The following is a 12,624-nucleotide window of genomic DNA, read 5'->3' as shown; positions in this document are numbered from 1 at the left end:
AGCTGATCTCAGGTGCCCTTGCTGTTTGTTGTCTTAAGACTACGTTTTTCCTTCGGCTTGCCCAAGTTTCTGTTTCACTACACCCAGTTGTGGAGTGTGTTCTTCAGAGTGATATGGCTCTTAGCAGGCATTTGCACCCCTTGCTCTGCGTCCAAGTAAGGTCTAGTCTCTGCCCTTCCAGGCATATAGCAATATACAGCAATGACCTGCCTTATAGAAATATTAAGGTTGGAAAAGACTTCTAAGATCATCAAGTCCAACCATCCTCGTTTTGTTTTGCATGTTTCTAGACCTGGCCTGTCTTCCACTTAACTCACTGAACTGCTTTTCAGGCTTCTTGTTTCCATAATGTAATTTTACTTAAGTCATCCCTGTACAGAAATTGATTTTCTCTGTGGAGATGTTTGAATATGCCAGGAGAAAGTCTGGAGGTCTCTCTGTGCCACCTTTTCCATCCCTCTGCAAAACATTTCAAAGAGCTTAGAGGAGCTGCAAATTTCTTCTCTTTTTTTTTTTTTTACAGACTTTGCAAAATACTATTTTTACCATCACTAAATTAATTGATGTTTTTTTTCAAATTAGCTTGAAGAGCTTTTGTGGTAAGTGTAGCTAATAATAAATTGTAGCAATGATTAATATGTATCTAGAAATTACATTTGAATTTCAAGGAACCTTTTTCCAAGATAGTGCCCAGGCATTTTTATTTCCATAATGTTTATGCATTCTGATATGTTTCTGTCCTTTTGTGCTTTTTTTTGGTGTGGATTTTTTTGTTGGTTGGTTGGTTGGTTTGGGGTTTTATTTTTTCTGCCCCTGGCTTTTTTTTCCTCTCTTGTATTATGCATATTTTCTCCAATGGTTCTCGAACAACATTTTTTATTGTACTGACAAGAACAGCAACACCTCTCTAGATTGTCCTACAGCAAAGGCATGACAGAATAAATGATCATGAGTAAATCACCTTACATATTTTCTATGTTTCCAGTCCTTCAGCTCCTCTCTCCAAGAGGCAAGTGCCCTGGCAAACCACTGCCTTGCATAACATTTGAGACCTAAACCAGATGCTGACAGAACAGATATGATTATTGTTTTGCCTGCCATGTTTTAGGATTTAAATCTAAACCCCAAGTCTGTGATAGAACGGCACTGGATTGATAGACCACATGTTGCTTGAATTTGGTTAAGTTATGAATGTTCAGCTACTTGTTCTACATGTTCAAAGTGCTCTCAGGAGAGGTCACTTTTCATGGTCACAGAATTCAGATACAGCATTTGGCTTGTAGGAAGACACTAAGATGCATTTTGGATGGTCCAAACTCTCCATATCTCAGCTTCCTATGTATAAAGTAGAAGTAAATAGATTTATTTACTCTGTACTTTTTTGATGAAATGCACAGTGGCAGGTTTTGGGACAGAGAGCTCAGTTGAAACCTTTGTTGCTATTCCAGACATGTTCTCACATTAGCTGATGATGGAGAGTGATGCATGCTAACATATATAGCTATTTGCTGCATCACATTGTCTTTCTTTTATTCATATATTCATGGTCTCTGCATCTGAAAGATCTGGAATGAGGAGTATCTGATTCCATCTGTCATCTGCATGTCCTGTTACATGTTTGCAAGTTTCCTACTGCTCATAGAACAGCTTCTGATGTATAAGTGTAGTGCCACTGAGCACAAGAGTCTACATGACAATGCATGGCTGTAAAGCACTTAGAGATGTGTTCACAGCTCAGGTGTAAGGGCAGTGGAGAAGCAAATAAATCACAAAAAGACATGCCAGGAGAACATCTGGTGGATAGATCAGTCTTTGGTGGTGTTTTTATCTTAATTTATATATATATTTTGGAACTCAGGGTTGTTACAGAGGTTTTGCATTTTTATTGCTGAAATAAAGTAGATAATCATTTTAAAACAAAGTTTAATCTCCTTGGAGCTCTCTTTCTAACTGCCAAGGTCTACAACTATTTTGGAGTATTTCTGAATTTTCAGAATGTCCAGCATTTCAGTGGAAACAATCATTCTTATTTTTAACAAATGGCTCATCACATGGTGCTCTGGAAGGTGCTGTGTGGATTCCCTGTCGTGTTACCTGCTTGCCATCACTGAAAGGATGTAAACCAGGAGATGTGGTGGTGTGAAAGAGAGAAGTGTCACTTCTCTAAAGTATGACTTTGACAAATCACATCTCACTGGCTCAGAAGCCCCTGTGTGCACCTGAGCAGAGGTCTGTAGCACAGTGCTAGTCACAGAGGTGTGCAACACAGGGCATGAAACAGCTCTTGGCAGGGGAAGTTTCCTAAAATAACTGATTTGTTGGCCCCTGTTTCAGGTGGGATTCCATTTGTCCTCACTGGGGAGTTTTTCCAGCAGTCACAGAGGCCAGCTGCCTTCATGATAGCTGGGACAGTCAACTGGCTCTCCAACTTCGCCGTGGGACTGCTCTTCCCCTTCATTCAGGTACTCAGCATCCCTGGTGACTGATATGCTATGATACCATTGCCAGAGTGTGACAGGATGTTTGAATGAGTTTTCAGGAAACAATGATTGTCTTTCTATTGAAGTGGATTAAATTGCCACCATGTTTGTGATCCAGCTCAGTTGTGCTGTCCACATGTCTCCTTGTTTGAATGTCTCTGAGAAAAATCTTCCTGCAATGGAAAAAATATTGTAACTGTGAACAACCCTATGTGGCAAACTCTCCACAGGAGTACTTTAGTAATGCAGTCTGATGGCTGTGTCTGCAGTTCATGGTGACTGATGGTTCTTGCCATTGCCTTTTTCTAAAGCCTTTAAGCTACCCATCAAACTATAACATCTCCTCATTCCCTAACTTTCACTTATTTTCTGTTACAGTCAACCTTATTCTCAAAATTCAGCTTGTGAGTCACCTGTTTCTTTACAGAAAGGCCACAGCCTCTTCTTAGCTCATTTTCGTAAGTCTAAGCCAGAAAAAAACACCTTTAAAATGCCTTCACAGAAGGAATGCATAAGCCCTCCTGTGTATTTAAATACTAGCCTGATTGTTTGAGAAACTGCAGATTCTTTTGTGATCATTGGTGTGCTTCTACAAAATTATCCCAAACATTTGGCAAACAAATACATTAACTGTAGAGTTACTCAAAAAAAAAAAAAAAATCAGCCAGTAGTTAACTCTCCAAATGTCACCAACTAACTAGTTTGAATGCCTAGATTTTCTCCCCTCAACCATCTGTAGACACATATAACAGAATAAAACATTGGCTTGAGTCATACATTAAAATGTATGGATGAGATTGAAAAGCTAATATACAAATCAACTTTTGACAAAGTTAAACAACAAAAAAAAATCTATTTAAATGTGGCTACTTTTCTACCTATCTTCACTGCCTGTTTGAGAAAGCCATTTGTGTGAAGGATCAGAATGGAAGTTAAAATGACAACCAATGCTGCACTGAATTCCCAAGTACCTGTGATTTTATGTAATTACTAGGGGGTGTCTGATAGTAGGTGTCAAAAATGTGCATTTTTGGAAATCCCTTTTTAGTGCAAAATAGAGTAATTGAAGAAGTGTTATTGGATGGGATCCTGGCACATACAGAGAAATTATAGAAGATCTGGATGCAGGCATTTCTGAAGGCATTTCAAACCTGTGTTTAGTGAGCTTGACCCTGTGAAATGTCAAAGATATCACCTTAAGTGACACTCAACCCTCTCTCTTTCCCATTGCCATCACTCAAGAATGAAGGCATGAGGCTTTCCTGAAAAGATGTTAAAAGACAGCTCTGATAAGCCAATAGATCAGAGATGCAGGAAACAGTTCATAAAGACATGGTGACCCCTCCTTTCAAAGCATTTCAGTGCTCCTACAGCTGCTAGAACTGGGTTGTAATGCTCTGTTATTTGGGTGTCAAATCTCAAAATTTTTTATTCCAGCAAACTATCCATTTGGAATAACAGAGTAAGCCCTTCAGCCCTCTGCCCTCTCCTCTGGCCTGCATATCTCATGCTTTGCATGGCACTTGCATGTCAGAAGGTCACAGAAGTCCATAAGCAACCTCCCACTTTACAGCCTGTGAGAAGTGGCACAGGAGCTTCTCTTCAGAATGGAGCCACAGGGCATTACAATGGTCACTGAATTACCTCTGTAATAGTAAAGAAGCTCACCAAAACATAACAAACTGTGTGTGTCAGGAGAATTTTGGAGGTCCCTCCTTTGTGCTCAGTTTGCTTCTTTCCTAGCAATGTGCATTTTTAATCTAGAATGTCACTTGCAGGGCTTTTAAAATGAGACAAATTACAGCAGTGGTTCTGTGGCTTCTGTTTTGTCCAAGATAATAGAGCATGTGGCTAATTTTGCTGATTGTTATTCCAACACATAGAGCCTAACAGATAGCAAATCTTAACTTTCTTTCCTGGAAGGTGACTCCACACTATGAAAGTGTGAATGTTTGTGTAGTAGACATGAGAGTAACTATTCTTTAAGGTCAGAGTCAGTTGAGGGCATCTTCATCACTGTCAGAGGGAAGGGTGTTAGTCTGGAAAGTATGCAAAGGTTTTTTCCTGCAGAGAGCTACCTGATTACTAAGTATGGCTACACTGGGAACAATATTTGTGCTTGTAGTTCCCTTTTCATTTTGCCACTACACAATCTCCAGCACCATGCTTTACCTACCCTGCTTAACCACATCCTAAACCAGTCTAGAGTTGCATCTGCACCTCCTCTCAGAAAAGAGTCTTGAAACGTGAGAAACTTAGATTTACAACCCTGCTCATCTGGAAACAGCATGTGTCACTTTCATTGGGGCACTTGGACTCACACAGCTTCACAGGTAGTAGTGTTTACTGGTCCAGCAGCATGTCCCTAGGAACCTTACTAATGTAATCGAGGGCAGAGCTGCCAGATGCTGACCTCATGCCTTCATCTGCAGTAGTGAGCACAAGGGACTCACTGCTACCTGAGACCACAGAGCCAAAAAGTCAGGTGGTGTCAGCAGTGGTGGGATATTCCTTTTAGTTGTGGTTATACACAGAGAACAAAGCACTTTAAATACTTTGCTATTTATTTTTAAAAACAGGGTGGTGTTTTACTGCTGCCTTCACCACAGGCAGCAGCCTGCCTGTTTGGGCAGAGCCCTAGCAGTCAGAGGCTCTGGCTGCAGGTGTCCCAGTCCCAGGTGGCTTTTGCTGCCTGTCACATATAGACAGAGCATTGCTTTTCAGGCTTCTGCAGCCCTCATGATGCATAATACAACCTGTTGGAATTAATTGATTCTTTTATTGATTGGCACAGTGAATCTGAAATTTACATTTCATGAGGTCCAGCATCAGGTCCTATGTAGTAACTGAGCATTGAAAAGAGTTAGGTCAGATAAGAGCTCTAGCAGGGATGTGTTTTGATACCCAGCTTCGTTTAGAAAGTTTCCAGGTATGCCAGACCCACTTGTAGTTCCTTCTCCAGGTCCAGGCCTGTCTCTGTTCACTGATTTCACCAGCAAGAAAGGTGGTGAAGCAGAGAGAATGCATGTGTGTTTTCAGATAACTGCATCAAGAAGGGTATTGGGAAACTTTTTAATCATGAGAATAGTGTAACTGTTTAATAATGTGTGGGAAAATTGCAGTTTGACCATTACTGGAGATCTATAAAAGACAGACAGACAGATGTTGGTCAAGAACTGAGACTGCCTTAGCAATGGCAATGGACTGTCCAGCACCTCTGCTTCTGGATTTCTACAGATTTGTAGATATTTTCAAGCCTTCAGAGCAGGAAGTGTCTCTCACTAAGTGCACACACAGTGTGGGGCTCCCCTAAGGCTCCTGGAAGCTTTTTGGTTTGGGTTTTTTTGTGACTGTGAAACATCAGTGTCAGTGGAGGTTGTGGTGGCAGGAGAATCAAAATGCCAAAAGAAAGTAGAAGGCAACTGCAATTACTCTTCTTCTTAGAAATGGTGATGGCATAGTAATGCTATGATGCTTTGGGCTTGAGAAATGCAGGAAAAGAGTAAGAAATGACAAAAATTGCAACGAGCTTGGAGTGAAAGAAAGCAAACCTAAAAGCATTCCACCTGGAGAAAAGATCTGAGAAAGGAAAGGCTAACTGTGAACTGAGGAGGGAGAAAAGGTCACTCAGTTCAAAAAGACCAGAAAGTGTTAAACTTCTCTGACACATCAGAAAGCCCTGTGGATTTCAGAACAACTTGGGCAAGAATCAAGCATCCACAGAATTTTGAGGAATCTCTAACCTGAAGGTTGTATTAGTCATCCTTCTGTAAGCTTATTATTATTTCATCTATTCCTGCTTTTACGGATAATGAGAGGAAACAGATCATTTTTCCCTTTGGCAAGTAGTGACTCATTACAAAACACCACCCCAAATATGACAAGAGGAACCTATCTATTCTTCTCTGGTTTAAGTCACAAACTGTCAGATATCCTGTACTTACTCCTGCATTAGTATTTTGTACTTGCACTACAGTGTATCTCAGATGTATAGGACTCAGTTACCACTGAAGGTTTCCAGTGGATTACATACTTCTTAGGGTACAAATTCAGTGATGGACTCCAAATCACATCTATTCTGTTTAAAAAAATAACTGACTTCACCCTGCAGCCATCAGATGCTTTATTTCTTGCAATGTTTTTAATTTATTTTTGTTTATTTATCTTCTGTTGAACAGAACAGACTGATACATTTTTAATTGTTGGCTGAAGAGTTCATTTCAGGCAGTGGAGTTTCTCTTAGCTGCTCAGTCCTCCAGAAGGATTTCAACATCCCACAGGATATTTATTCCAGTCCTTGATGTAATGGAGAGCTTCTTAAACAGAAAAGTCATGAATGAAGGTGTAATTCTTATGCCCTAGCAGAGGGGGTCAGGGTTGGCTCTTTGATTACTTGATGCTGAGAGGCAGATACAGCTGCTGAGTTGACAGGAAAGGAGAACAAAGAGGTGGACATCATGGCCCCTTGAATATCAAGTGCTTTTAGCAGCTGGAATTTCAAGTGAGGAACTCTAAAGATAGTACTCTGAATTTTCATATGTCTTCTTCATGTAAGCTTTTCCCTTATATTAGGGTAGAAATAAAGTATGAGTTGTCACTAGCTAGGAATTGGATAAATTCTGATTTTCTTTTATTTTTAGACTAGTTGGAGTGTCTGGTAAAATAGTCTTGGATTTATGTTCAAGATGGTATCCAGTATCACATGGGATGCAGGTGTTACAAGACTTGTAGCCTCAGTTCACTTTGCTTACTAATGTGATGCAAAGATCTATACATGTGTTAGTTTCCCTGTTTCAGAAACTGATTATTTCTGCCTGTGAAGTAAAACTCCTGAGTCATTGTACTTGTTACTGGAGGCTCTCCTGCACTTCTGCTCTGTTTCTTCCTTATTTTCACACTTGAGCTTTTCCTTCTCATGCATCAATATTCACTTACCCAGCAGGATGGTTTTTTGGTTTTCCTTATTTCCTTACTGTGTAGTAATACACTTTGACTTTTTCTATTATGCAGTTCAATTATAAAGGTGTTGCACAGAAGCCTGTACACAGATTCCCTCATCCTAACTATTTCAGCTTTTGGAAATACAGATGAGGTTTAAAGTAACTACAGTGCACTTGTATTAAGGGAAATGGTTAAAATTCTCCTCAAGATGAGAAAATTAAATGCAGGCTACCACAAGGTTAGATACAAAAAAGAAATGCTCTTAAATAAAAGCCACCAACTTAAAGTATAAAATACTTTAATCTGCTAACTTTTTAATGAGGAAATAGTGAACATGCAAGACTTGGGGTGAAACTGCAGTTCATGTCTCAAAATGTCTCTATTTTTTACTTAGGAAATGTGTTCCTTACATTATATTTTAATGCTCTGTCCTTCATTGTCCTGCACCTTCAGCAGAACCTTAAATTATGTTTGAAAGCAGAGGAGAAAGGGTAAAGGACACAAAGTCTCTCATCCATTTGTTTCTGTGGGTAATATTAATTTGAAGCAAAGTAAGATCAAAGTCTACATGAATAGGTTTTTTCTGCTGATGATCATTTTAGCAAGGCACCTAAGCATTATCATTTGACCTCAGCACTTCAAAATCCAGTTTGATCCCCATCTCATGACTCTTACCTTCGTGGCAACTTCCAGATGCAAGCACCCACTGCCAGTGCCATGGGACTGTGACACTGCAAGCTCAGAATTTAGAATCACATGGTGGCCTTTGCTGGGAAGAGCCAAAAGTTCTGTTTAAATAATAATTTGTTAAGCTTGCTGAATCTGATTCAGAATTTGTCCATGTCCTCATTTATTTTGCTACATCTGCCCTAGAATATCTATTGTCCTGTTTTCAGTATCTTGGAATTTAGCCTTTGCTACAGAATGGGTTAAGTCAGTAAGCAGCATTGTTAAATAGCACTGATGATGTCCTACCCAATTACATTTATATTTTTCCAGACTACACAGCATGTAAACCATGAGTGGGAAGACTGTTCTCAGCTGGCAGGCCACAGAAGTGGCAAATTGTTTTGTTTGGGGTTTTGGGTTCCGATTTTCTCTTTTTAATCAAAGCATTTCATTGTCAAGGTTTGTATTCGTTTCCATTTACTTTTTAGCTTGAAAAAAGCTGAGCCCTTTTGTTCATTCACTCTGGGCATTTCCAGTCTGTTCATAATGGTAAAAATTCAGTATTGTTTACAATGTTATCTAAAGAGGGATGGAGGAAAAGCCTGTACGTTCTGCCTGGGTGTACGTTCTGCCTAAGGTGTATAGCACAAGCTGGGAATATGTTTGTTAATCTCTTTGTGAAAGAAAATGTGGCTGGACTTCACCTAATTATTCACACACCTCACTTACACAGCTGCATCTCATCCTCAAAGGCAGGTTTGATTGCTTGCCATGCCTGGGACCTGATTTGGGGGAACTGATTTGAGTCCTTCAACTTGGATTCTTTTTGGTGGCAATTTCTTACATGTCTTATGTGAATAATTTCCTGGTTGTCTTTTCTTTTCTTTTTCATTTTTACAAATACACAGCCCTGATAGCTGCAGAAAAGATACAGATGAGTAATTCAAAATTCAACTGTCAAGACTTTTCCAGAAATGCTGTGTTTTAAATAGACTCCTTAGAAAGCTGGCATGAAAATAGAAGGTTTAAAAGTTTATGCTTGACTTTTAAATATCCTGTATAGCAATAGCCTTCAGCAGCCTTGAAAACCCCAATGTACATCCTGCTTTAGCCTGCTGATTAACTAGGAACAGGCTGCAGGTATCCAAGGTGCTTTCCGTGGGAGATTGCATAACTATGTCTGCTATTTTCTTGCCCTCCCTTGTGCACCTAGGAAGGCAGGGCATCTTCAGTAACCTACAGAAAGGACCTTCACCAGCATATCTGACCTTGACTCTGAACAAATATCTGTAAGCCTATCAAGAGACAGAGCCATTATCATTTAGGAAACCACCTGAAACTTCAGGCACCTTTGAACCTTGGATGGTCAAGCAGGAAGGTGTGCTAAAGAAATGATAGGGGGAAACTATTAAGCACAGAAAACTGTAGTGCTTTGTTCTGTCTTCCTTCTAACCTTTCGGTTTCTAACCTTGTATGTAAAAGCCTGGCTTCAAGTATTGCTAAAATCATGTGTTCCCAGCTCTGGGAAGCCTGCTTGGTGTTGCAGGAGGAGAAGAACCTTGGTGAGTTGGCAGCTTGTTCTGAATCTGAAGAGGTGCCAGGGTGGAGGTGGTAGGGTGTATGGATGGCCCTGGCATTATTGATTTGGAGATTGCAGATGTCAGAGTAAATGAGTGAAACAGGCTTCACAGGCATAATATAAATATTATATAGGATTAACAAGAAAAAGCAGAGTAATTTCATGGAACAAAGATACATCCATTTTCCTGTCAGATCTGTCTATCAGTACTTTTTCTCTAGGAGCTCAGCATTTATCCTTTTCCCAGGACATTATCCCACCTTCTGGATCCCTTGCTGGGCACATCAGACATGCTGTGGCCAATTCATTCATTTTTCCACCCCTCAGATCTTTTCTCCAGCACCAGGCAGTTCAGAATACATCAGAAACAGATTAAAAATTAACCATCTAGTCTGAGCTGCATCCCACCTATGTCCCACTAAGGGTTTCTACTGAGTTAGGATTTGGGGTTTTCCTTCTGCTTTATCCTGTACTTCTGTCCTCCTCTATCAGTGTGTGGTGCAGATGGAAGGTTTTGTGTTCATAATGAGCAATTTAATTCACATGTGATGTTCTTCTTTGCCAAATGCAGGTTTGTGTATACAAGTTGAACTCTGAATGAGTTACAAAAAGCTTATGAGTGTTTGTCTTTCCTCTGTGTGTGAAATAATAACCAGCTTTAAAGAAATATTATGACTGACAATTAGCTGGGGAGAAAAGGGTATTTTGTGATTACTGTGCTGTGCTCCTGTCCAGGAATTAGGACTCCATTGTGCTATTTCTGCTGAACAAATGGGGAGTACAAAGTCTTGGTCTCTTCCCACAATCTTATTTGTAGAATCTATAGCAAAAGTTTTAGCTTATTCCCTGTATAACTTCAGTTGGAGATCTTGGGAACTATTTCTAAAGGGATCTGCAGAAATGGAGAAGAATGTGTTTATTACCAAAAGATATAAATATTATGTAAAATAATTGTGAATGAAATATGCTCTCATGAGAGTGTTCAGTTCAATTGGAAAAGGTCTAAGGAAACATGAATCAAAGAAGATTCCAAACAATAATTCAGATCATGGACAGCAAAGAAATAAACAGGAATAAGAAAGGTGGGACAAAGTTGTGGCTGGACAACCAGGAGATGCAGGTAACTTGTGGCAGCTGATTTCCAGGCTTATTCATGCTAGGCATTAATGGTTTGTTTTCACCACAGAGAAGATTTAGTTCAATGAAGATTTAAAAAAGGAAAAAAAAACACAATTCCAGACTTAACAACAATTTCAAGTGCAGAAGAGCCAGATGCAAAATTTGAATTTGTAGTATGACAGGATCATTTATTAGGCACTATGAAGCAATTTTTTTCCTGTCTACTAAATCCATTTGCTTCTGCCTCTATATAAGCTTGAAAGTCATATCTGCTCCATGCTGGAATATTTCCCCTGCCTTATCACCCCATGCTTATTGGCTTGTGATGGTCAGGTTGCTCAGGAGTTCATGTTTCTAGGGTGTAACTAAAAAAGCATTGATGATCCCAAGAGTCCATAATCAACATCAAAGGATGCACTTTCCAGCTTTTCCTATTACAGACAGGAGCTGAAGGGCTGAACTGGGTAATGAACTATCCATGGAAAATATCATGCAACTCCTACGAGTTGTTTGGAGATTTTATAATGTTGGATTTACTTCTGTGTGACTGTACTCTTTTTTTATATAGTGAAGTCTTCATTTCCAGTTAATTTTTACACTAATTTCCATCATGAAAAAAAAGTGCATTTTACAGATTATTTCCTGCCATCAGTTCCCACAGGAATTATGTAAATGTTTGCTAATTGGGCTTTTTTTCCCTTGTTTGTTTTGTAAATCTCAAAGCTTCTAAGCACTGTGATGCAGATGATGGCTCTGGCAGGTGTCCCCTGTGCTGTGTGCTGCAAAAGCATGCCTTGCTTTTTGTGCCTAGGAATTGGGAGGCAGTGCTGCAGAAGAACCCAGTGACACATCTGCCTGCTCTCCAGCAGCACTGCGCAGCACAGGGCTCAGCAGAGCTGTGTGCACATAGCAGGGGTGCTGCTGCCACCTGCTCTCCTCTCACCCGTGGTGCCTGAGCCCAGGCTGGTGCCTGAGCCCAGGCTGGTGCCTGAGCTCAGGCTGGTGCCTCCCAGCATCACTCAGATGGCAGGTCTGCACACCCCTGCCAGGATCCCACTTCTCCATCCATGGGCCACAGGCAGTGTTGGAGGAATTAAAGATTCATGCATTTTTATGAACTTCTAAGCACTCTGACTTGCAATGAATGCCAGCACTTACTGTACTTGGTTAAAAATTGCTCCGCACCACCCGTTTTTTCTTTAAACCATTCTTGATGTTGCTTTTCTTCTGAATTTTGTCCCTTTTCTGAGACTTCTCCTTTGTTTTCTGTTCACAGAGTGGTTTGCAGACCTATTGCTTCCTTGTGTTTGCTGCCATCTGCTTTGCTGGGGCTACCTACCTGTTTTTTGTCCTGCCTGAAACAAAAAATAAGACATTCCATGAGATCAGCCAGGCGTTTGCCAAGAGGAACAAAGTATCTTTAGAAATGCAAGAAATGAACCACTGCCCAGGGGAGAGGAAATCAAGTGAAGAACAAGAATCAAACTTCACATCTTCAGTAGACAATGGGGAAACCAAGAAAGGCATTGTGTAAGCCCAGGATCCTCTTCCAGGTGATGGGGGGAAATGTACACTTTCCATCTAGTATGTTTGTAGCAGAGCATGACTTGTGTTTTTTATGTGATAGCATGAAGTGCTTCCCCCTTGAATGTTTTAAGTGAGAACCGTTGGACTTGTTAGAAGCTAGAGTGGTGGTTGAGGAAATGAGAGGCAGGAGAAGCAGCAGCTGATGAAATAAATAAGAGCCAGTTTTCTTGGCTCCTGTGAAATAGGTGTTGTGGGGAGTGGGGTGAGAATATAGCTTCAGAGAAGCAAAGTGGTGGTGAGGAGCCAGAC

At 40.3% G+C, this 12,624-nt stretch overlaps 1 protein-coding gene across 2 annotated transcripts in view; it reads left to right on the top strand.

Moving 5' to 3' along the window:
- SLC2A9 (solute carrier family 2 member 9) overlaps window positions 1–12,322 on the top strand; it is a 56,601-nt gene extending 44,279 nt beyond the window's left edge. For both annotated transcript variants that reach the window (XM_054391487.1, XM_054391486.1), the window contains exons 11-12: window positions 2,335–2,462; window positions 12,065–12,322. In XM_054391487.1, coding sequence (XP_054247462.1) covers window positions 2,335–2,462; window positions 12,065–12,322 — 386 coding nt within the window. The remainder of the gene's footprint in view (window positions 1–2,334; window positions 2,463–12,064) is intronic.
- Window positions 12,323–12,624: the final 302 nt, after the last annotated feature.

Source organism: Indicator indicator, chromosome 23 (assembly GCF_027791375.1).
Source record: "Indicator indicator isolate 239-I01 chromosome 23, UM_Iind_1.1, whole genome shotgun sequence".
Classification (NCBI taxonomy): Eukaryota; Metazoa; Chordata; class Aves; order Piciformes; family Indicatoridae; genus Indicator; species Indicator indicator.
The sequence above is the reverse complement of the archived record's forward strand: the minus strand, read 5'-3'. Positions and strand labels throughout refer to the sequence as shown.